This window comes from Talpa occidentalis, unplaced genomic scaffold (genome assembly GCF_014898055.3).
Source record: "Talpa occidentalis isolate TD23 unplaced genomic scaffold, MPIMG_talOcc4v2.1 talOcc4.5, whole genome shotgun sequence".
In the NCBI taxonomy this organism is placed as follows: domain Eukaryota; kingdom Metazoa; phylum Chordata; class Mammalia; order Eulipotyphla; family Talpidae; genus Talpa; species Talpa occidentalis.
The window spans coordinates 74,594,561-74,621,582 of NW_023604861.1; the positions used below are offsets into that span (position 1 = coordinate 74,594,561).

General features: G+C 34.0%; 1 protein-coding gene across 1 annotated transcript in view; it reads right to left on the bottom strand.

Annotated features, from left to right (window-relative positions):
- The window catches only part of USP34 (ubiquitin specific peptidase 34), a 229,928-nt gene that overhangs the window by 92,807 nt on the left and 110,099 nt on the right, over positions 1–27,022 (bottom strand). The window contains 13 exon segments of the mRNA XM_037527455.2: positions 215–340; positions 4,259–4,468; positions 4,894–4,994; positions 11,711–11,858; positions 11,953–12,079; positions 14,811–14,970; positions 15,108–15,182; positions 15,185–15,206; positions 16,682–16,795; positions 17,921–18,075; positions 19,410–19,492; positions 24,604–24,699; positions 26,925–27,014. Coding sequence (XP_037383352.1) covers positions 215–340; positions 4,259–4,468; positions 4,894–4,994; positions 11,711–11,858; positions 11,953–12,079; positions 14,811–14,970; positions 15,108–15,182; positions 15,185–15,206; positions 16,682–16,795; positions 17,921–18,075; positions 19,410–19,492; positions 24,604–24,699; positions 26,925–27,014 — 1,507 coding nt within the window.

Consider the following 27,022-nt stretch of genomic DNA (forward strand, 5'->3'; position numbering starts at 1 on the left):
TACGTATAATTTTAGAAACCATCCCTCTCTTGTATTTAGCTTCATTCTTCAATCTCACTAATATAAATGAGCATTAAAATGAACTGGTACTTTCTGCCTATTAAATAAGCAAAATTTTCCTGAAGATATGGGTCAACAGTAATCTCATACACTGCTAGTCAGAATGCAACCTGCTACAATCCTCCAGGAGAATGAAAAGATTTTGTGATCTTACCTGCTCATCTGTGATATTCTGGAATGCCATCAACATGTTAGGACATGTAGGAAGAAGCATCAGTAGTTCCCATACACGCCTAGAGAGGTTTTCTGCATGAAGATGAAGTTCTTCACATTTTAAGCTCTACACAAATAAGAATAACTACTTATCAAGAAAGGTTGATTTAAAAAAAATTCCAAAACAACTATTTTTTGCATAAAATCAACTATAAAATTTGCCATTTTTTAGTCTCACTTTATAGTTAAATATCATATATTTATTCAATAAATAGCACTATGAAATCAGTGGTTTTTCAACATGTTATTGAACACTTTTCTGAGGGGAAAAGGTGGACATATAGGTCTGGTTACTTATATCAGAAAAGTTTCCAAATGGAAGTAGAGATGTCTGTTTTATAAAGCCATTCAAGTAAGTTTCAATAATACTCTTATCTATTTCCTCTTTGCAGGCCTTTTTTTTTTTTTTTTTTAAATTTATACAAGCACTGGGTACAGTCAGAGCAGCAGGTGGCAGGAGAGGTCTACGCAAAGTGTGGGACCCTCGCTGGCAGCCGGGGATCAAACCGGTGCTGCAGAGGCTGCGGGGCAGCTTCGCAGCCCAGTGCTCAACTGCTGCGCCACAGGGGAGGCCCAGCAGACTGCTTTTAATAACGACAAAAGGGGGCCTCCCCAGTGGCGCAGCGGTTGAATGCTGGGTTGCAAAGCTGCCCGCAGCCTCGGCAGTGCTGGTTCACTCCCAGGCTGCTGGGCGAGGGTCCCACATGGCACAGAGACCTCTTCTGCCGCCTGCTTCTCCCCTCAGCAGTGTACTTTATCAGTCTGCCTGTTCTGCTCCATGCTCTGGCTCTGGTGAATTCTCTCAAACTTCCGTGCTTCTGACTGTACCCAGAGCTTGTATAAATAAATAAATAAATCTTAAAATTTAAAAAAAAAAAGACCTTCCTGGTGGTGCAAGGGTTAAGTCTCAGCACTATCAAGCAATAGCCAGCCACAGTGGCCTGAGTTTGATCCCTAGCCAGGGAGCTAACCCACATGGTGCAGCAGACCTCTCCTGTTTTACCAGCTGCTCCCCTCAGCAGTATATTTCAGGAGATCTGCCTGTTCTGCTCCCCACTCTCTTTTACTGCCCCCCCAACCTCTGGCCTAAACCCCAGTTCTTGTATGCATAAATAAATAAAATCTTTAAGAAAAAAGGTGACAAAGACATGTTGAATTAAATCTTTCACCTTGTATCTGGGGAAAGTGTCTATCCATGTCTCTAATGTATAAAATACATACCTTATTTTCCAGTCTCAGACAAGCAGAGATTGAGAGGCATGCAAACAATTTTAAAGAACCTGCTTTTTTTCCCCCATTATCATTTGTTATATTTGAACTCTAAGGTGTTGAGATCCTAAGTTAAAGAATATTTCATACAAGAAATAGGCAAGTTCCCCTTTCCTCCCCTCTTTTTAAAATCAAAGCACAAACCCAAGAGGAAAATAAGCAGCAAAAGCTAAATTTTACAGTTTGGGAATTTTCCAGAATATGAGTTTATACATTATTATTCTACTACTGCAGCTGACACATGACTTCTTTGTATACCACCATCTAAAAGATGCCAAAGGAATCTTCAACACATCCATAAAAGAGTAATTTAGTCCTTTTTGTATAATGGTATAAAGTTAGTTACTTTGGAAGGTCAGAGAATCTTAAGGAGTTTCTAGGTAAACTCTGCTTTTTACAACCCAGATGAAGATAGAAGCAATCCAAGAAACACTTCTGGTATAGTTGGGGTAATGGCACTGAAAAATTCTTTAATAAAACAGAACTCATTCCTTTGTAAACATCCATTTTTTTAAAAAAATTAACTGCAAAATAAGGATTTGAAGGTGAAGAAAATCTAAGTATACATGACCATGCTCTGCATTATGATTAAAGGCCTTGCAATATGGGTAATACACAATCAATTTCCTTTATTTTTACTTTTTCACAAGGCCAATCAGTTTTGTACAACAAAGAAACTCACACAACTATAGCATACCTGCCAGAAATAAAATTCAATAAAATATCTACTGAAAAAAATGAATGTTTTCCCTGTGGGGTAGGCCTCATGTAGACTACCACAAAGGCCTGTTAGGGCAGTTAACTGGTTTTCCTACTTCTAGCCTTTGTATTCTCTCTCATACATCCTCTACACTAACATAATAAACTGTTTTTCAAAGCCCACAAAAGATCTCATTTTGTTTGCTTTAAAAGTGTCATGATGATAGTAATCCATTTAACAAAAATCTCTTAAGGTCCTTTTGTGGAACAGGTTACAATTTTCCCTGTTACTTACGTATGAATTACACTATTCTCACAATTCCAGTTTCTCAAACATGCCCTTTATTTTTCAGTGAATTTGTAATGCTCCACTCTGCTCTCATCAATGACTAGAGCCAATTTAGATAACTCCCTTTTTGCAAAAACATTCCACAAAATTTTATCCTCTCCACTATGTTCTCATAACACACTGCACTGAGTTATCAGTACCCTCCTGGAAAACTGGGGAATTCCTATAGATAACTTTCCTTTTCAAAATGCCATGAAAAAGGATCATTATGCATTTGTGGCATAAAATTTTAGAAAGTGAGGAGACAAAGTTCATGCACAACTATTATTAGTTATTCTGCTTGGTCAAAAGGGGAATTGCTTAGGAATTTAATTAAGAATGTGCCACTGTAAGAGAGACCAGGTTATGCAGAACAGAGGACTCAATAGCAGCTACCAATGTGTCAATGGTCAAAACCACTTTAGAAACCTGGAATAAAATCATTTAAAGTCTTTGGGAAAGAAAGGACAGAAGCCTAGTATAAGGAAAATCACTAAAGCAACATTATTTTACTTATCACTCAATCTCAAAACAATGATTCACTAGATATGACACAAAGAACCACATATAGAATAAGCCAACTTAAAGTCATTTTTTTTTTAAAAAAAAAGTGGACTGAAAATGATTTCTTTAGGTGATATTGTCCACAACTTTCTTCTATTATTTTTTATTGAGGAAACGTTAGTTTACAAATCTGTATGATTTAGGGGTTTAGGTTCACACTTCTTCGACTCTTGAGTTTACCATCATTATAGTGAAAACCCACAACTCACTTTTCCAAACCAAACCTCTTCGCTCAGCTTCGAACTTACACATACATCCAATTGTTTCCTTAACAAGTCAGAAACCTGGATATCATCTCCATTTTCCTTGACCCTAGTCTATCTCTATTGTTAATCCCATCCATCATTAATGTAGGTTGTTTTGACATGCTGTCCCCTTAATTTAACCACTGCTACCATAGTATTCCAGGGCACCATCAAATCTACCTTGGACTAGTACAGTATGTTCACTATTACTTTTTCTATTCTTGCTAAACAACCCCTATCACACCTTTAAAACAGTATCAGAACATGTGTTTCTCCCTCTGCTTAAAATACTTGAATGCTGACCACTCTGAGTAAAAAAAGTTTGGCTGTTTACAATCTCATTCCTCTTATTCCGCTATCCTACCACCCTCCACTTTCTACTCACTATTTAATCATTTTTACAACTGTCTAACAACTCCCTCCCCTCCCCATCAATAGCTTCAAGAATTTTATCACTCTACCCAGATCATTACTCTCCATTTAGTTGACTCCTTAGCATCCTTGTAGCTCAGATTTTATATGGTCTCCCTCAAAGAAACCTCTGATCAAATGATAAATGGGTCTCTATCATGACCCCCTAAAAATGTCATGCTTCAGCCTTAGCAGCTATCTGTCAGAAAAAATTTATCTGTCAGTCTGTATTTATCTATTATCAGTATATTTGTTATCTGTGCCCCCCACTGGATTCAATGAAGGTTAAAAGCCCATTTTGACCCTTGAAAATAATACTTAAAACAGTATTCCTGGATCGTACTAGGGATTTATATGGCGAATGGATGAATAAATGAGTTCCTGGGTTTTACTGTTCTTAAGAGACTACTGAGAAAATTTTTTCCACTCAACAGAAAGACTTTGTGAAAATAAAATGTGGTATAGTCACCTCACTATCTTCCACAGTCACTTTTCCTGAGGGTGGTTTAAATGATGCAAGCATCTCTAATAGATCAAAAAGAGCAGTCAAATGAGGTTCTTGTAAAAGCAAAAGCATCGGAATGTTGTCCTTCTGAGGGGGGGGTAGGCAAGATGCTGGCAGCTGAACACCTTCCCCTTTCCGTTCTCTCCTTGGTGCACCCAAAGATACAAATACCATCTATAAAACAAGGTGGGGAGGAGGGAAAACACACATCAAATGTTTGGTTTACAAAATCTCATAAGTCTAAAATAACTTTACTAAAAATTTTAACATAACAAAAGCAGTAAGCACTGTTTTTAAACTGGACCTTTGACTATTCAACTACTCACTGTAATAGTTGATAAGGGATTAAAACTCAAACCACATCAGAGGGGATCAAAACAGGGGAGGGAATGTGTTCTTACACAAGGGACTATGGTGATGGTAAATTGGTGGTGGGAATTTTGCGGGGACTACACCTGAGAGGAGAAAACACGCATTGTACAAAAAGAATGATGTAAAATACATGTAAAATAAAGTTAAAAAAATTAAAAATAAAGGAAGGACTTAAAATTATAAATAATTAAAAAAAAAACCACAACTTCGAACCACTTTATGGGTACCTGCATATCCTTAAAACCAAGCTCATGAAGTGCCTTCTCATCATAATCTGTCGTTAACTCATGTCCGGATGAAATCATCCTGACAGGTCCCATGAGGCCTCCTTAAAAACAGGAAAAAACAAGTAAACTTTTAAAATAAGAGTTAATTTGCTGACACGGAACATGAATACATGGTGATAAGCAACCAGTTCCACAGGATCTTAAAGCAATTCTTAAGCAAAGTGAAAATGGCATTAGGATGCCTCCTACACTATTTTCTGTTGTCTGAGGTTAGCATTAAGCAGTAAAAATTACAATAAAGTTCTCTTCTAGTACCAGTTACGCAGATCAAATCTCAGGTAATAATATGAAAATGTTTACAAGGGAAAAACACTATGAAGTTTTCCAGGAATCTATACAATTTCCTGGAGTAATACATGCAGAAGATTCACGTTCATTAATGCTTTAGTAGAACAAGTAAGCAGCATGTATTTATATTGATAAAGTCTCCCTTCCCTATTATTACCCACCAAAACAAAGTAAAATTACAAAGCAGAAAGAAACCCAAAACTGACACTAAAATATTAGTTACAACATTTCAGATTACACTGAATTTAACAAACTCAAGAGATGGAGGAACTGACTTCCAGAATGCATAAATCCCTTTTCACTGCTGATAGCATCAAGTTACTTTCCCATTACCATTCCTATCTAAAATATGTTTTAGTCACCCCAACTCCTTGCACTTTCTTGAAAACAGCAACTATATTCCTATCTCAAGGCCTAAGATGCTGTTCCCCAAAATCATAAGATTCACTCCCTTATTTGAGATCTAAAAGGTCTTCCTCCTATACACTCAGTTTAGAGTCTCATTTCATTACTCTGTTTACCTTTGTTAAAGCATCTACTTGGCATCAGACATTACATATTTATGTCTCCCTACCATTAAAAAAATAAACCCCAGTTCCAAAAGGGCAGAGATTTTATTGCATTTACAGATATATTACCAGCACTGGAACATAGCAGGCATTCAAATTTTTCCACATACATGAACTTTTCTAAAAAGGAAATTCTTGATAAAGGAGAAAAATGAAGCGCAATGATGAAATATTTGATAAATTACTTAACTATTATTAAATTATTAATTTAATGTAGAAAACTCAATATGATATGCCTTAAATAGTTTTCAGGAATGAGTGAAGCATTGCTACTATTTTCCATAATGACACAGAACATTTTAAAATTTCCTTTTCTTTTCACACAAATACGAAAAATCTATCAGAACATATTTCCCATTGAGAGAAGGAAAATGCCACCCATACCCCGTAAGGTTCACTGACAATTTTCCTCAAGTACAATTGTCGTACAGTAAAACTGTTTGTTATGTAGCTAAACTTGTTTCTTTCCTTTCTCATTACTTTTAAATGTACAAATCTTGGCCCTAACATGATTTGATAAATATTCAACCCTATTTCTTCTGAACTTCCCTTTATGTGGTTTGTATGTATGTATAGCGCTTTCAGTCCATCTTGAATATTACTGAGAAACTGGAATTTTATTTCTGCCCTCAAATAGAATACATCATATATTGATATGATCATTTCTTTGTTATTTATTCTTTTATATACTCAACAATTCTTTACCAAAATCATATTATTATAGTTTTAAATGTTTAGTAACTAATATTAAAATTCATTTCTTTATTGTATCTTCTTGGGCTTTCAGAACTTTGCATATTGCATTAATTATTTACAACCTTTATTATTCACAGTAATTTCATTTAAAATAAAAATTGCAGGTGTTCCTGGTGGCCTAGGGGTCAGACACCCGTCAGTGCTACTACCAAGAAGGCTCACTGCAACAGCCTGAGTTCTATCCCTGACCAGGGAACTAACCCACATGAGGCAGCAGACTTCTTCTGTTTCCCCTGCTGCACCCCTAACAGTGTATTTCAGTAATCTGCCTGTTCGGCTCCCCACCCTATCTCTGGTGAATCCTCTCACACATCCCCACCACTAGCCTGCACCCCCGTTCTTCTATGCAGAAAATAAAATCTTTAAATAAATAAACAGAAATTGCATTAAGATTTTGAGTATATTAAGAAATGTATTAACTTGCATATTCTGTACTGAGACAAGCTAGGTATATCCACTTAATTCAAGCATTTGTGTATCTGACTAAGTTTTATTCTTACATATTCGACAAAGACTTGACATTAAGATTACCTAGCAAATAACTTTTTTTTTAAATGCTTCTAAGTAAGAGAAAAGAAAATGAGAAGAAAATAGAAAAGAACTTCAATATTCTGTGAGATAAAGGTCCGTCTATTAGTGGAAAGGGAAAGGGAAAAAGAAAAAAATATATGAAATATGTATCTGCCTACCTTTTCCAAATTTGATGAACATTATAAACACAGACCAAAGATTAACTAAATCCAAACCACATAAAACACAGACACAAGGCACATCAATAAATCAAAGCAATTAAAATCAATGTTAAAAAAAATTCTTTAAAATAAACTACAGTATAAAATTGTGTAAGGATAAAAGAAAAAACTTGGACTTTTGGACAGAAACTGCAAACTAAATGATAATGTAAGAACATTTTAAAACTCCTAAAAATTTTAGGAAAAAAATACTAAACTAGAATTCAACATCCAAGGAAAATATCCTTGAAAAATGAAACCAGGCGTTAGGGGTGTGGATAATTGAAGCTTGTAAAAGAACAACTTTCAGATAAAAGATGAGTATGTTCTTAGGATCTAATGTATAACATGGTCACTATAAACTTAAAACAAATTTTCTCACCAAAAAAAAAATTTTAAAGTAAAAATCAAAATGAAAGCAAAATGAACACTTTCTTCATACAATAAAAGCTTGAAAAAAGTCATTATCAGAAGACCTAAAGTACGAAATATGTTAAAGTATGTGAAAAAGAAATAAAATCAAATGGAAACATTAATCTATACATAGGAATGAAGAATGAAAGAGGTAATATTAACAGAAAACAGTAGGACTATTAGCTAAAGCTTAATTAAAACTTAGCCATCATGAGTACAGATTTAAGCAAGATTTCACAGTTGGGGAGGGGGGAGAAAGCCAATGTCCTAATCTCTGAAAATAGCAATATGGGGTGGGGAGGAGGACTAAGAATTCTTAGACCCTAGGGCATGATAGCAAAAACAAAAAATTCAAAAGAAGGGCTGCAAAATAAAGTTGAGAACATCTCTCAGGAAGTTAAAACCACAGAAAGAAACATAGGATAACAAAAAACAGAAATTAGGAATAGTCCAAGAGATGAAATTGTAAATAAAGAATTTCTAGAAAGAGAGAAATGATAAAAGAAATTCATAAACTAAAGAAAATTTCCCCAAATATTAAAGTACCCATCACAATTGTTGAAAACAGACCCATACTCATCCCACTGTAAAATTTCAGAAAATTATGAAGATTAAGCTCTTCAAGAGAAAAAAAAAAACATGTCAAGCAATCAGAAAACAAAAACAAAACAAAGAAATACTGACAAATTCTGAAACAAAATTACTTCCAACCTAGAATTCTATACTTCAATTATCATTTAAGTATAAAACATAGTTTTGAGAAAAACTTTATTTGATCAACCATCTCTCAAGACACTCCTGAAGTATTACATTGTATGTCAGCAACAAACTGGGGTTGCAACCAATAAAGAAATTATGGGACACTGGTAACAGCACACTGAACACAGGAGAAAGTCAAAGGGAATCATCTCAAGAGGATAAGGTATATCCTACTGCTATGCACCACTTGGAAAAAAATCTGTATTGTTTCAGAAAAATGCATTATTGAGGCCTATTGTAACCAAAATCCCTGCTGCCTTCTTAAGTCTCATCTACCTGAGGAAGAATGGTGAATGAATCTGGCCCAGATTCTTAACTCGCTAGACTGTCTTAAAAAGAGCCAGTTTCTGCTCTCACCTCTATATCCAACTGCTAGAATCAGCAGAGGAATTTGTGTCATTTCAAGGAAGAAAATCTGCTTTGACTTACTCCTGAGAAGAAAAGGAGGCATGAAGAAATCAGAAAAAAACTTTTCTGACTGTATTTGCTAGTCCAGTATCTTGTCAACATTACAGCAGAGAGATATGTCATGATTATGCCAAGATCTATACTCTCAAGGATATCCCATATCCCATTAATATCCTCAGATGAGGCTTTATAAACCTTTCAAGAAGATGAAGTACACTCTCAAGCTTTTCTTCTGAAATTATATTTATTAAACAGCAACTACACGTCTCTTTCCTTAATCATTGAAGTTTGTGCTTACTTATATGTTCACAAACTAAATATATTGTTTAGTAATTTAGACACCAGGGCCTCCCTGGTGGTGCAAGGGGTTAAGCACCACACTATGAAGCAATCCTCAGCCTCTATAGCACGAGTTTGATGCCCGGCCAGCCAGGGAGATACCCACATGGCGAAGCAGACCTCTCCTGTCTTGCCCGCTGCTCCCCTCAGCAGTGTGTTTCAGCAGTGTGTTCTGTTCCCCACTCTGTCTCTGGTGAATCCTCTCACCCCCCCCCACCTCTGGCCTGTACCCCAGCTCTTGTATACATAAATAAATAAATCTTTAAAAAAAAAAAGAAGTAATTTAGACACCAGATGTAACACTGAAAGAGTAACAAACTCAAAAATCAGGAGTTCTGTGGAAATGGGATAACAGGGAAGGATACACATGTAGCTTCTAACAATGTTCAAGTCCTTAATCTTGAGTGGTTTTAACTTTATCATTACTCATTTATATACTCTTCTGTATAAACAATACATTGCATCATAGTAAAAGCATATGCCTTTTGATTTAAAAATTTATTTTCTTTTTTCTTTAAAGATTTATTTATTTATGCATGCATGCATGCAAGCACTGGGTACAGTCAGAAGTGCGGGAGGGTGAGAGAATTCACCAGAGCCAGAGCGGGGAGCAGAGCAGGCAGAAGGACCGAAGTACACTGCTGAGGGGAGCAGCGGGCGGCAGGAGAGGTCTGCGCGCCATGTGGAACCCTCCTCCGGTGGCCAGGGAGCAGCCAGGGATCGAACCGGCGCTGCAGAGGCTGCGGGCAGCTTCACAACCCAGCGCTCAACCGCTGCGCCACTGGGGAGGCCCCTGATTTGAAAATTTCTTAACTACATATTTATCCCAAAAGATCTTTGAAAGAATGAGGTAACTTTATGTGTACAAATACTGAATGTTCTGTAAGATACTGTTAAACACTGAAAATAAAGGATAGGAGAGTGTAAGTGGAATGCTACCACCATATTTTAAATAAACTAGTAACAGTTTACATAAACTTAATAACACATTTTCCTTTTTCCTCGGTAAAAGGAAAATGGGTTACAAATAGGGGTGGGAGGGAGACTTTTCAACATCTATTCTTTTCTCCTAAGAATATTTACTTATTATTCAAGGGGAAAAAAGCATGCTGTAGCAAAACCATTGGCTCCTTACTAAAAGGTGCTAAGAATCGCACTGTGCACAAGCAAGTCTAAAACTTTTTAAAACTTTAAAATTTCTTTATCTAAATATTTTCTAAATATTTAGTTAGCCTGTTATAATTTCAGACTAACGGCTTTCATTATTTTTCTGATTACCTCACATTTTGTATGATACTACAAGAGTTGGTAGGATATGAAGAAAAAAGAACTCTTGTACATTGCTGGTGAGAATGCAGACTTGTCCAGACCCTATGGAAAACAATATGGAGATTTCTCAAAATAGAAATCTATACTATGTGGTCTAGCAATTCCATTCCTAGGTATCCACCCCGAGAATCCTACAACATTAATCAGAAGGGACATACGCACTCCCATGTTCACTGCAGCACTCTTTACAAACAGGCAAGCTATGGAAACAACCTAAGTGACTAAAAGACAGGTGAGTGGGTTAGGAAGATGTAGTATATATATACACTATGGAATACTACTCAGCAATCGAAAGAGATAAACTATGCCATTTGCAGCAACATGGATGGAGCTGAAAGGGATTAAGCAAAGTTAGTCAGAAGGAAAAAGAAAAATATCAAATGGTTTCACTCATAGGTGGAATGTAGGAAAACAGAACAAAGGGTTAGGAAAAAGATACTTGCAAGTTGATCATAGATTTGAGGCAAAGAATAAGGGAGAGCGAGGGAGAAGTGTTAAAAGAAGCCAGGGAAAAGCACAAGGGACTATGGTGATGGTTCACAGCTGCTACGGTAGTGCAAGAACTATGGGGACGACACCTGAAGGGAGAATAATAATGTAGGAAAATAAGATTTTTTAAAAAGTAAAACAAAAATTAAGTGAATTCTTGTCATTTGCAACAATATAGATGAAACTGTAAGGAACTAGGTTAAGTGAAATAATTCAGATGGAGAAAGACAAATACTGGATACTGTCATTTATATGAGGAATACAGAGAAACAAAACAAGTGTCAGATAAAAAACCAAAACCAAAACAAACTCTAGAATCTGAGGCTACCAGAGGGAGATGGCAAAATCTGGACAGGACACAATGGACTATAGTGGAGGATTTTGAGTGACTTGGTGGTGGGTCTAATGGTGTAACATAAACCACAAGGGTGTGATCCTATGCCTCTAAATCACATACAGTGTTGCAAACCAAGTAACCTCATTTGAAAATAAAAATGTGACACTAAAAATGTACTAGCAGTAATAGTAATGACTTTTATCTCTTCCTTAATAATCAATGGCACCATAAAAGAGGTAGGGGAAGTTGGGAGAAAGCCATGAACATAGCTGGTGATCTCCAAAGTAGTAATAGGTTGAAAGTTGATAAGGTATGAAAATTTGAATTGTTGGACTTACCAGGAAATTCTCCCTTTCGACTGCTTTGACCAAACTCCTGAAGCTGAGCTTGTTGGTTTATTTGTTCTTTCTGTAAATTTTCATACCAATGAGTTACTTCAGCCCTAAGATCTGCTACCTGGTCACTAGGATACATTTCAATAGTCATCTGAAATATGAGATGCAACCAATTTAAAAATATAAAAACAACACATATTTGAAATGGGAAATGTTAATTTGGAAACTAAAACTACATAAACTACCTTGTCAGGAAGTCCAGCTGGCTGGCATACAACCCTTAGCGGCAAGGACTGTTTGTCACTCAATGCTTTCAAATGGCTACTAATACCAGTGCCTTCAATTTGCCACTGCCTGAGATGATATGCAAACCTAAAACACAAAAATCAAACACAGGAAGGATATAATTTTAAACTATCCAATGTTACATGAGTTCTCGATGTTTTGCAAAATGAAAAAAGAGTTCTAGTAAATTCCAATTTACAGTTTAAGAATAAGGTTGGCGTCACCATATGGAATCAAATGTAAATGCATAAATACAGATAAGTAGTCCTAACAAAACAGTCTCCAAGAAAAATTAATGAGGAGAAAAAGACATTAAAACCATTATTTTTTCTTAAGGGGGGAGAAGGGACTTTGTAGAGGCAGGAGGATTTCAAAGAAACTAACCCAGTGAGTAAAATGGCAACTTGTCATTTCTACATTCAGTAGAGGAAAAAAAAGGTATTAAATATTTTTCAGAGATAGAAGTGTATTTTAGGAAATACATATTAATCAGTCTAACAGAATTTGAAAGTCAATTCTGTAACTGCTAAAATTGTAACATGAATTACAAAGACTAATATTGAAAGGAGACAGGCATCTAACATGATACTAAGTATCTGTCAATTTTCTAACTCATTTTCAGTTGCTGAAGGCAGGATAAAGGATACATAAATTCAGTTAAGAAAAAAAATTCTCAATGTCTAAAACTAATAAGCAATTCTGAAATAGAAGGAGGGTAAATAAGGAAGCAAAATTTCCTACAAGTGATCCAATGTCCAGCTTCTACAACTTGAGCAAAAGAGCAATCTTAAAAAACCTTTATGGGCCCAGTAATTCTGTGTTGAGACACAAGGGGATGCCCCATGCATTGCAGGATGTTTAGCAGCATTGTTGGTCTTAGGCACTATATGCCAACAGCACACCCCCTTCTTCTCCCTTTAGCTGTGATCATCAAAATGTCTCCGGATATTACCTAATGTCCCCTGGGAAATAAAATCACTTCTGACTGAGACCAGTTTAACATTTTAACTCTTGAAAAAAAAAATCTTTAAAATATAACGACTTTTTTTACTCTCCATGTTAAGGACTATACAAACACATAATAATTATATTTTCATTCTGTAAGTTTTAGCAATTTTAATTTACTGTTAGCGTTAAGCACATTAATCGACTGAAACTGTACAACGATATTGCACAAGGATTTGCATGAAAATATCCTAGATAAAAATCTTTAACTGGTTCTTTATCTTATAAATATTCAATTTTATCAGTTTCCTAGTTTCTCTCCTTGCCAGATAATCTAAATGATCTGATACCAACATTAGCTAAACATGAACAAATAAATACAGATTTCTATCAAGGGTACTACAAGCAATTTTTTCATGAGTAAGAAAATAATTTGTTCATCTGAGAAATTAATTTTAAAATGAACTTCATTAAAATATATAAATAGCACCATTCAATTCCAGTAAACATTTTTTAAGAGATTTTTAAAGTATTTTGAAGATAGTGATAATACTTTGTAAGGATTAAGGATTTGAACCAAAGGATCCTTTATGGTTTTTTGTTTGTAAAACCTGCACATTAGAGAAAATTTTCAAAGAATCTGTATAATATGATCAATAATTATTCCTGATAGGAAGAGAGAAATTACAGTGACATTCATTTCCTATAATATTATCTTTAGTGTAGTACATGAATTTTATGAGTACATATTAATGTTTTATTTATTTGATTAATATATCATTACATTTGCTTATTTATTTTTATATTTATAGTGGTAAAAGTTATGAGGCAGTCTTAAGTTTCTGTGCCAAAAAACTCTTAATGTTCCCTTACACATGCTTTAAAAACACTAGGAAATTACTTAAATAGAAATTTGCACAATTGGCAACCCATAGTCAATATAATTTTGCAGTGTCCAAATGTTTTAAATCATGGTGTCATTTTTTTTTTAAATAAAGAATGTGTAAGAAAATCCTATACTTCCAAATTACTAACAAGGATGTAAACCAGAGTACTTCAATAAAATTTTTTTTTAAAGAATGTGTAAAACATCTTTATTATTCAGTATTTGCTGATATTTTAAATAAAATGTCAATAAATATCAACTGCATGACTTTTAAATTATCAAACTAAGTTCTCAACTTGAAAATTATTTCTAACAATTTTTAACACAGTTCTTTGTACTTTTACATTTACTCATAGAATGATTTTAACAAATAGAATTTCTTAATTAAAACTATCTACTTACCTTTCATTTCAGTCGATATATTCATAAATGTTAATTTGCTTTATCTCTGTATTACACAGGGTATTGTCTAAATTAATTATACAGATATTCATTAACACAGAATTTTTTGATGTTTCCATGGTAAATGGAAATTCAAAATTAAAATACTTTCTCCTAGTCCAGGAAGAAAAAAAAACAGCAAATGAAACAAATGACTCAAATGGATTCAACTATGAGAGATTATTTGATGTTCTTGGTGAGGGTTTTAGTGAAACTTTTTTGATAGTGGTGTTCTGTCTTTTCAATCATAGTAATAATGATTTCATAGAGATGGAATTTTGTTTAGAGATTCTTATTCATGCATATCTTCTCGTGTCTAATGATTTTAAATCTCCGCAATATTTATCAGGAACCTATGTTGCCTATTCCACAGTGAAATGGAAAATATTATGAATAAAAATTACTTCTATTACAGATGTGCCTCACTTTCGGTAAAATATGCTTTCTACCTGACCCCAACAACACCTTTAATTTAAACATTTTTGGATATGACAGCAATAAAAAAAGTCTTAAGTTATTAATGTTGTATAAAAAAAAAAAAATCACCTTCTCCTAAATGCTTCCAGATGTGTCTTCAGCATAAGAAGTCCTCTTTCAATAACTGTGAGACTTGAATGTGATTCTTGTTCAAGACTGCTGGAAGCTATCATAAGACTCTCCATACACTTAGTAATAAATTCTTGTTCCTTCTCCAATCCCGATTTACCTGAAAATCAGATGTTTGGAGATGTCTATCAATCTTATGTTATTGTTTAGCTATATTAAAGAAAAGCAAATGAATTGTAGCTAAGCAGAAAATCTTCACAAAAAATTACCTACCAGAGAGTATTTCAAATCACTCACCATTGATATAATAGGAGTTAATATACTGGATAGCTGCTCGACTGACATCACCAGATTGTGCTCTTAAAGCGATACCCAAAATTGGTCCATACCACAAAGCTAAAAAAGAAAAATAAAATGAGATCTACGAATTTTACTATTTGTCAAGCAATGTGAATGATCAAAAAGACTGAAATTCACATAAAATCAGTCTTTTAAAATTCTATGAAGTATTTATAAAAGCAGTTCTTATTATTTAAAAAAATATTGAAGACTGAAAAAATATTGAAGTTTTGGGATTTTCCTCAACTACTGAAATATACATATATTGCTTCTAAAATATTTATAAAGCAGGTAAGTGTATACTTGTGCATAATAATTAACTTAAAAGCTGTGATTACATAATGGGGAAATGTTAAGTCCTTGAAACATGCTATGAAGAAAACCAACACATACACAATTATTAGCATAAGAATGCATTAATATTTTCATCCAACTTACTTTGATAAAGTCAATACATTTTATTATTCAGAGGAAAAAGAATAACGACTTGTGTAACTTGCGTAATACAGGTATCTAGGTAAAACATATTGTTACCATATCAAACAACTATGAAATGACAAATAGAATGCTAATGCTGAAGTCTCCAGAAAAAGTGGAGAGTGAAAGCTCTCAAAAACTGGGGAATATGAGTAAAAATATTCTGATAAGTGAATTAAGAGTTTTAGTAATCATACCATGTACTTAGAAAGCAGTACTATCTCAAAATTAGAGTATAACTACTTCTTAAGTAAATCATCTCTGCCTGGATGTCTGAAATTATCCAACTGAAACTTATCACAGTGATATCAAAGTAAGAGTTAGGATCAACAATACTAAAGGGGGGGGGGGAACTTAAGAAAAGCAGCAGAAAAAATACTGTGAAAGCATCCCAGGTACAATGAAAATTATTCCTGAATACAGATCATCATCAGTTTTCTCTGCCTTTTCCTTTATAACACAATCCCATCTTTTAATGAAAATTATGAGTGGATATTACATAAATCAAAGCTATCATAAATCAAATGAAATGTCCAACAAGGAAAACATTCAACTAAATTTGTATTAGGAAAGTCAGCAGAACCTCATGGCTATCCAACTGGGCAAATGGAAACTAAGATCAGAGATAAGAATGAGTTTTCAGTTAATGACTTGATTATCATGCCTCAGGGTCAGAGAAGGTTTATGGAGATTCTATCCTACAACTGAGGTTACCAACAGTACTCCAGAGTTGCCCAAGACCAACTAAAAGTTGGGCCACAACAGCAGCATGAAAACCACTTTTCAGAGAAATCAGCCTTTTACTGACAAAACTTGACAAAACTATGTGATTATCTTCAGGAGCTTATAGAGGTCCAAAAGAACACTTACTTAACCTTTTCTTTATAAAACTTTTAAAAACCAAGAGATTTTTAAAAAAAAAAAAATCAGTATTAAAAATCTTTATCATCAATAAATTCAATGCTTGGTAGCATAAATAATTCAATAATCTAACTTGTGGAATAAAAGAAAAATCCCACAAGCTGAACTAATAAAATGACAGTGTAAATCCATACCTCAGAGTTTGTACCACCATCATAGGCACTGGTAGCCAATCGAGCCAAGTTACAGAGATGCTGAAACAAGTTTAAACCAGTCATGCTAATTGTTTCAGGTTTTAGCTGGGGCATCTTTAAAAAATAAAGAAAAAAATTCAGCTTGTTTAGTGTGATACATTAACATTTCATTTTACTGAATTTAACAATTAAGTAAATTTTACTGAAACTACTGTAGGAGAAATGTATCAGCTTTTATTCATTTCAATTTTCAAGATGTATATAAATATAGAGAAAAGTTAAAAGGTTATCATTTATTATGTTTATATATAAAATGTGTAGTAACAATAGTACAGTTTGTCTATTAGTCAGGACCTGTAGCTTTGTCTTAGATCAATTATTTAGTTTATAAATAACAAATCTCACTTCTATATACACGTATATTCATTTCTATCAGAGATAATGTGACTTCACAGAGAGCCTTTATAATCTCAAAAATAAGCATAAAAATAAAACACCCACCGCTTTATTATCATTTTTTCATTTCAAAATTCAAAAGAAAAAGTTTCACTTGACCCAACTGTGGTATCTAATAAATGAGAACAAAAATTGTCATCAAGAATATCTTGATGACAGTATTTCCTAAAATACTTTCCCAGGTATCTACAAATCTGGAGATCAGCTTCTATTTGCCAGAAGACTGGCTGAAACCACAGCCAATTAAGTAAGGAAGAGCTACAAAAATGGACATCCCACAAGAGTGAATATGGATACCATGCCTAAGAATTGGTTACAATTCTATTAATGATTTTAAAAATAAACACCAAACCCCCTACATTTCTCATTAGATTTTACCTTAAGAATTATTCTAATTATTAATAAGTACTTTAGGTAAGGAATAGAACATTTTTGTAAATATAAACTAACTATTCACTTATTGTTTTTCTCATTAAATTCTGTTTTATGGGTCTCAAAATTTTGACAGGTGTTTTAGTCAAGTTAATTTCATTAAAAAGTATTTATTTTAAGAACTAGTAACAAACCTGCCACACAAAAATAAGTATTCATTTAGGTATAAACACTATAAAGGACAAAATTAAAGTATAATCTAAGTAGCAAAAAATTGCAAAAAGACTTCTGAAAAACAGTATTTTTTATCTAATTTTTTAAAACTGCAAAAAAATGATTACAATTTTATTTCAAGAGATAAAGAGAAACTATAGAAAAATATAAATAATAAATCCATCAAAACAATATTACCTTCTCTAGGAAGAGATGTTTGTAGGTTTCCATTCCCATAGCATGTTGATCTTTACTTCGAACTTGATTTAAAAACCAGTGTAGTGCATCATCAAAACACTCAGAATCTTCTACTAAACAGTGCCATAAAATGTCAACTTGCTCTAAACTTAACCCTAGATTAAAATTACAAATTCTTAATCATGGTATATACAACAGTTTGATCCTAATCCAATGTATCAGGAAGCACCAATATGTTGGGTTTTATGTTTTATAAACATGTATGTTACCAATCAGAACAAATACAACAACATGACCTAATAACATAATACAGAAATTCCCTATCAAAAACAAGTGTCTGGATTTCAAATCTATTGTTACTACAATGTTAATGGCATTTCTTACAAGTAGTTTGACTTGAAAAAGTAACAGCTTAAACAGTAAGATAAACATGATACCTCAAATATAGATATGAACTTAAGACTCATAATGAGACCTGTCAGGTTAGTAAGGCACTCACTGGTTAAGAGAACAGAGAGAGAGCATATTCTCCAAACAGTGAGATGTGCTGACATGGACACACAGAAAAAGTATATGGGTTGTGACAGATTAACACTATCAGTCCAGCAACAGAAAAGGAGCTCATCAATAGATAATAAGTTTCCACCTTTCTTATGAGAACATGTAGCATGTAGATCTGAATATACTAGACCAATCTCTATTTAATAAAAGATTATGTTATTGAAATCAAGTTTGAGAATATAAGTAAAACTTGAGTCTCTACACATCTCTCATCTATGAAGACAAGCAATTTTGGGTAAGATTAACGCTGATATACGAAAACAGTAACTGTTTCCAACCTACAGTGAGATTCCATAAACAAAGGTAATAAAAGTTACAATTCCCCCAACATATCTTCTTCTACCTCATATATTTTGTTCTTCAATTGAGTTGTTCATTTACCAAGAAACGCATTTTCAGAGATTAAAGGAAGAATGTGTCAGGGTCACATTAATATTGCCATATATACACTTAGCATTAGACAATACACTTAGCATTAGAATAATACACTTAGCATTAGACAATACACTTAGCAAAACACTTAGCATTAGAATACACTTAGCATTAGAATAATTTAATCAGGCCTCCCTGGTGGCACAATGGGTTAAGATACAAACTATGAAGCTGTCTGCACCCACTGTAGCACCAGTTCGATCCCTCAGCCAGCCAGGGAGCAACCCACATGGCACAGCAGACCTCTCCTGACTCGCCCGCTGCTCCCCTCAGCAGTGTACTTCGGTCAATATGCCTGTTCTGTTCCCCACTCTGTCTCTGGCGAATCCTCTCACACCCCACACCTCTGGCCTATACGCCAGCTCTTGTACGCATAAACAAATAAATCTTTTAAAAAAGAATGATTTAATCACCTTAGCAATCCACAAGCCTGAATACATTTAACTAAAATCTTCCAAAAATCAAGACATAAGATTAAAATAGTGATTAAACTTACTGAAATGATCAGGTGATCCCAGAGTTGAAAACACACAAGTCAAGAACTGAAGTCGAACTTGAACTTCAGCACTATGGCTGTACCTATATTTAAAAAGAATTAGTTCTTAATTATATTTAAAGATTTAGTGATCCTAATCTTAAATCATATCAAAAAGTACAATTCCACTCTAATAATTCCTAATTATTAGATATTTTAATTATAGAACTTTGATTACACAAAAGTCATAAAGACAAGTGTTGAGATTTATATAATGTAATTAATTATAAAGCTCCAGACTATTAGAAAAGATATTTTCAATTTAGATAATGAGTAAATAAAAACTCAGCAGTGACACAAAAGAAATGTCATTTTGAAATTATGCAATATGCACATAAATTTGAATTAAAAAATACACGTCTCTAGAAAGTATATCTGTATACTTTTATGTATATATAAAAGAATATTTATACATTATATTTGTATATACTATATATCATATTATGTATCAATATATAATAAATATATATAAATAAAAGGTATGTTATAGGGCCTCCCTGGTGGCGCAAGGGGTTAAGCACCCCACTATGAAGCAATCTGCAGCCTCTGCAGTATGAGTTCAATCCCCGGCTGACCAGGGAGAAACCCACATGGCGCAGCAGACCTCTCCTGTCTTGCTTGCTGCTCCCCTCAGCAGTGTGTTTCAGTCAGTCTGCCTGTTCTGTTTCCCACTCTGTCTCTGGTGGATCCTCTCATTCCCCGCATCTCTGGCCTGTACCCCAGCTCTTACATACATAAATAAATCTTTTAAAAAATGTATATTATATATACTTCATACATATGGTACATCTTTTCGTATATCTGTCCAGTGATACTACTAATATCAAGAAACACTAATATTGCCAAAAATCTAGTTCATAAACAATATATAAATTATAAAAACTGGCATTTGTTAATATTATTGCAACTCTAAACAATTATAATTCATGTGCACAAAATTTAGCAGGTGGTGTAAGAGTTGCTTTGGCAGCTTGTTAAACAGTTAATTTCAAATGGTTCTCTAGGAATTCAGTTTGTAAATAGTTGCAAAGGTAAGCTGAGATGGTCTGTAAGGGAGGAAAGGTAGAGATGGGCCTAAACAGAAAGGCAGGGGTCAGGCTGAGGCCAGTTTGAATGACAGGTATAAGAATTTGACATTGTTCTCACTGGAAAAGGAAGTCAATGAAGATGTTGGGGGTAAGGTAAGGTTCATGATTAGGTTTGCCTCTTAGGACTCCTTTAGCAATCCTGTAAACTACACACTGAATTGCCTCTATGATATCACAACATTCTAGTGCCCACAAGCTGATGAGGCTAAATCAATCATGAGTTATTTCTGTTAGAAAATATTTGCTACTGAGCCGATTTTTTTTTTTTTTTTTTTGCCAAAAGGGCAACAACCTGTCTGAGTCCTGATTTACATTTCAGCATGCCGAAAACAAAAGTCTCTTAACTGCATTTCCTATCATCTTTCAATGCAAAATTCTATGCTTCCAAACACCCAGTTTTCTGAATGTAACTTTATTGCTTTTTACTTTCTGGAATTAATGCTGACAAAGCTGAACTTTTGCTTCATTATTGTTGCAGTGCCCTTTGTGAAGATGCAAGTCCATGTGACAAGGTAGTTGAGGGGGGGCTGGGGGGCGGGGGCAGGGAGAGAATTTATTAGCAACTCACAGGCTAGAATGCTATCCAAGATAAAATACCAGAGCTTCTCCATATACTAAAATGACAGATTTTATAACACAGGCCTTTTGGAGTACAAGAATATTCAAAAATATAATCTATTAACTCCATGATTTTAAGTAACTTACTGTACTTTTCTTAGCCTGAGTCTAGGGGACATCATTCACCAATATGAAGGGTGAAGGAAGTAAATATCTTTTATAAAATGGCTTTATTTCTGAATACTTCTTTCCCCTATGCTCACATCTCAGAGTAAGGTACCCATAATCCTAAAAGGCATGAATTCAAGTCTTTGTCCCCTCCCCCCTCCCTTCTTCAGCTTCCACAGTAGAGCCCTTGGTTCTACACTTGAAGGACTCAGCCTGCTCTGTCAGTCCTATGAGCTGATGAAATGACAAGCGAAGAAATTTCTTGGAATGAGAAACTTATATTAACACTGACAAATTCTTATGGGCTTTTGTCCAAGGTTTCTGGCACAACAAAAATAATCTCACAGGCGTGAAATATTGATGACAAACTAATGGCTTAAAAAAGTCATTTTTGCAACCTCAATATTGAAACAGACAGGATTTTTCTCCAGAGACCACTGGATTCAAGAAATAAATGTAACATGTCCATTTAGGAAATGAAGTGTTATCTTTAAGTTCACAAGAAATTCTTTTCCCCAAGGTGATTACCTTATTAGAACTTGCCTACTATAATTCCCAATAATAAAGAAAATAATGTGCCAGAAACTCATTAAAAAAGCTATAAAGAGTAGCAAATGTAAACTTTGTTTTACAGCCTGAAGCACAAAGGAATTTGACCAGAAAAATCCTGACATCCTCTGTTCCTAAGAAGGGAAAAAACATCTTTAAAGAGCATCACTCCTTCACCACAGAATCCATGCTTCAGTGAGGTTCCACCTCTGGTTCTACTAATACAGTGAGCTATTTCCTATAGCCAAAGTTCTGAAGAAAAAAAATCTCAGACCTGTGCTCATTTTTTGGCACTTAATGCTGGGACTTTCTTTTTCTGAGGGTGATTCATCTATCTCTTCTACATCCCTCTCTAAACCTCCCATGTCTATCACAGTTTATAACTGAGGTGGGAGCTCCTTTGTAACTGTTTGCTTTTGTATTAAAAGGTAACTTGAATTCTGTTTCCTAAAAATGCTGAAGATGTAGATCATGTGTGGTTTTATTTCTGCTACATTAGAGATCGTACCACTTTTACTATATGTATGGAGATGCTCAGATTCAGATTATGATTATCCTCAAACACTCCTTCAAGAGAGTTAAATGAGGACAAAGACTATGAAGAACACTTAGAATTTTAATAAGACTTAAAGAGAATATGTCGGGCCTCCCCGGTGGCGCAGCAGTTGAGCGCTGAGTTGTAAAGCTGCCCGCAGCCTCTGCAGCACGGGTTCGATCCCAGGCTGCTCCCCGGCCACCAGAGGAGGGTCCCACAGGGCGCGCAGACCTCTCCTGCCGCCCGCTGCTCCCCTCAGCAGTGTACTTCGGTCCCTCTGCCTGCTCTGCTCCCCGCTCTGACTCTTATGATTTCTCTCATCCTCCCGCGCCTCTGACTGTACCCAGTGCTTGTATAAATAAATAAATAACTCTTTTTAAATAAACAAACAAATAAATAAATAAATGGCAAAGTCTGCGAAAAGCAACATTTAAAAAAAAATTAAAGAGAATACGTCTTATGCAAAGGTGACTTTGTAAACAAAACTACATAATTTAAGGAAACATCTCAAAAAATTTGATAGATTTGTAGAACAGGGTATCTTTTGAAAAAAATAATCCAACAATAAAAAGGAAAAGGTTAGTTAAGTTTACATTTTAGAGGGCCCAAAATACTAGGTTAAAGAAGCTGGCATTTGCTTTTTATTCAGTGAAGAAACTAAATGGGGGTAAAGAAAAAAATTCTTGTTTATTTTGTGCCATATACAGTTTATTTAGCTATTTAACTACACCTGATAGGTAATTTACTATGTGTAAAGCACGACTTAAATAAATTACTTCATTTAATCTTAGGAAAACTCATGAGGTAAATAATTGGAATAGAGAACAATTATAATAATGTCAAAACAATAGATTCATAATCTGTCCACAGCTCTGTATGATTCTCAAGTCCACATACTTTCCACCAATACCATGTCATCTTCCTAATTGGGTAAGAAACTAACCAGCATAATTTTAAAGGCATGGGTAAAAGAAAAAAAAAATCTAAGGGAAGAGTAAGAAAATAAGATTGATTCTGAGATTGGTTAAAAGACTTCACAGTTTATGAAAAGAAATGGGGTATTTTTTAGCAATAAGAGATTGATGAAAGTATGAGAATATGAAATATAAAAAAGACTGCCCTACCATCTTTAGATGTGTGTTTATAAAATGAATTATAGAAATTCTGTTTCTACCATTTACAAAATGTGACCTTGGGCTATTATTCATTGTATCATAGTGAGAATTTTTAAAATTCTCATTTTAAAAATGGGAATGGCACCTAGAATGGGTTCTTATGTATCTTCAATAGTTAAATTCTACCTGGAACACAGCAAGTACCAATGAACACTGGCCGTCCATGATGATCACACGTTTAGAAATAAAACAATACAAAAAGCTCTCAAGTTTCTAAGTTTTGGGTGACTGGGAAGATGATGGTACTCTGAAGGGCACAGAATTTGGGAAAGAAACTAATTTATAGGGAAGTAAGTCAATTTTTTGGAGATGTTATGCTTTAAAAGGTATGGCTTTTCTGAGCACTTGTATAGTTTACTAAGTTTCCATCTATGGAGAAGTTCTGTATTCAACACACACTGTGGCTACTTCTCTTATTCACTGACATGCTGATACTGACACTGAGCAAAGTTTCTATGATGTGGTCATCAGTCCCCAACAATTGACTCACAAACAGAATACTTCTGTATTTTATGTTTCTCTCTAGGTATGCATCTCCCCATAAGAAGCGTTAAACACAGTATATCACTAGCCAATTTTTATCAATTCTTATCCAAAATCAGTTTACTACACTATATCTAGAGGATATTTTTAAATGGTAAAACATTAACCAATTATACCATCAGTTTTTAAACTTTCCATGTACTAAATTTTCTCATACTCTAATCCAATTATAGTAATAAAGGAAAATGTTTTAGATTAACTATATGTTAAATATATTTATTAGAAAATAAATTATATATTTTTTAAATACTGGATGGTCTCACTCATAGCAGGAATATAGAAAACTTAAATAAGGGACCAGGAAAATGAATAACTAAGAAAGTGAAAATCAAAATCAACAAAAAACTATGAACCTGAGACACTCTATGGGGGGTGGGGGGCAGGGAGGGGAGGGATTGGGGTCAAAATAAGGGGGTTGCAATTGTATTCGGGAATATAAAAATAAAATTTATAGAAAAAAAAAAATAATAAATTATATGTTTTTTAATTATCTTTCAGAAGCTAGACAAACATAACGAACCCTGTCAAGGGATACTTACAATGCATGTTTTTGTCTCCCTTCTCTTACTGCTTGGATATAGTATACCAAATTATCAAAGAAAAGTTTCATCATGTTCAGTTCTTTTTCTGCCCACCTGGACCAATTCAAAGAAAAAATAATTTTAAAGACATAAAGTAAAAGAGTAAGTATGTTCTAAGGGAAAAAAAAGTTATAAGAATCTTGAAATGCAAACTTTCAATTAAGAAAAATTTTAAAGTTCTATTTACATGTGAATTATGAAAGTATATAAAGCAATACATCTTATTGTTTATGAATTTAAAGTACCACTGTTTTTTAATATCAAAATACTCAAACCTTGCATAGGTGCTAAAATGTCTGGTGGATCTGCCTGTTCTGATCCCAACTCTGTCTCTGGTGAATCCTCTCATACGCTCAACCCCCACATCTCTGGCAGAGTGATAACTGTAACTGAATAATAACTGTGATAACTGTGATAACTGTAACTGAATAATCAGTAATAACTAATATTACACATAGCATGACACAGATGGACTATGTGCCTTGGTCAGTACTTAGCAGAATACATGTCACATAGGACATATATAAGTTTATAGAGTCAATCAGGTTTGTTTTTAAACTAAACAAAGTGTAAGAATTAAAAAAATTCATAATTTCTGCTATAATTTACACCATGTTTTAACCATAGTGCTATTTTAAAAATAAACTAATTTTGCCTTGCCAATCACTTAATGAGGAAAAAATGGTAGAAAGAAAACTTATGGAAACCGTTTGAAACCAGTTAACACACCTGCTGGAGCTGTATGGCTTTACACAAGTAACCTGATCTTTTAAAGTCAATTTGCTAGTTACTGAAGATTTATCAGCAATTAGGGATAACAAGTTTCCAATTTTACAATATGGGCCATAATGTATTCATAAGAATCTGAAAGTCAGTATGTTGTACCCCATGTTGAGTGCTGTGCATAAAAGATTTACAGTTAGTGGAAGTTTTATTACTGATGCCAACTAATCGTCAGTGCTCAGAGTTCATTAAGTGATGTTTTTGATGAGATTATAGATAGCATATCAGGATGTAATAAGAACCCCTGTGAACTGATATTAACTAAACTTATTTACATTTAATTGAAGAACAGCTTAGAAAGTGCTTAAACTCAATTATACTTAGGTTCAGTTATTTAGATAAGTAACTAAATATTCCGTTTGTCACTTCTATAAGTATGGCACCCTTTGTTATTCCTGAATGTGAACTTCCTCAAATGGCTACAATATACCACCAACTTGTCTAAGTTATCTACAAGTGGATCCTTTAACTCATTAGAATTTTGTAATTCAGCCACTTAAACTATGGAAACTGTCAATGCAATAGAACTCACATTCTTCTAAGTTAAAAAATCCTGAATGCTTTCCCCCACCCCTCTGTTTAGGATCTTAAAGGGCCTTCCTTACACTTCTAAACAGAACTGGCCCTAGAGTCATATCTGAATACTAACCAAAGAAAAAAACTTTTCAAAAGCACTTCTAAAAAAATAATATTATATTCAGGTTAAACAAATCTCCTTTGAAAGAGCAAAAAAAGCAGGGCTATACCTCTTAAAAGCTACATTCATCCTATTTAGAAATACACTTTAGAATTCCACAATTTTTTTTTAATGGCGTTCATTTTGAAAGCAATCAAATGCTTTTACCATGAAAACTCAGACTTGTACGTGACCTCACAAATGAATCCTTCAAAATACCTAAATTTCCTAAAATTAATATTTGAAATCTCTCAGTCATATTGAATAAAGCAAATAACATTATAATAGGTTAGTAAAGTACCTGTGATAGTCAACTTTAGAATCTTACCAAAAATAGGATCCATTTTACATCCAAGTACTAACCTTGAAAGAAATTCTTTAACATTAATAAATGCTCTATACATGTACAGAAGTAACAGAATGATATCAAGGTTATCCCTTCCATGATGTAAAGTCTAGAATCAATTGCTAGTAATGAGAAAATTTAAGACATCCTATAGTGTTTAATTTAGTTGTAGTCCTTGTTCAGGTAGTCCTTTGCTGTGGCCATATATACTGGAAGAATTTCACCCTCCAATAGAGTATTAATTGCAACAGTATTTTTATCAAACTACAAAAAATATAAAAGTCAGATTTTCCTACTGATAGGAATATTAATCTCCCTTGGGCTAAGTGGTAGAAACAGCCCTCAGAAATTTAACATTTAAACCACATGCAACTCAAATGTTCCTGATTCAGTGTAAAAGCTATTAAGTGTTCAAATCCTTGTTTGATAATTTGAAAAGTATCATTCAAATGAATAGTTCTTTTATTTACTTACATTGTAATCCAATGTGTGTCATAACTACTCCCAAACTGCTGAAAAGTACCAAACAGTTTTGGAAGAAGACGAAGTGAAATTACTACTGATCTGAAATA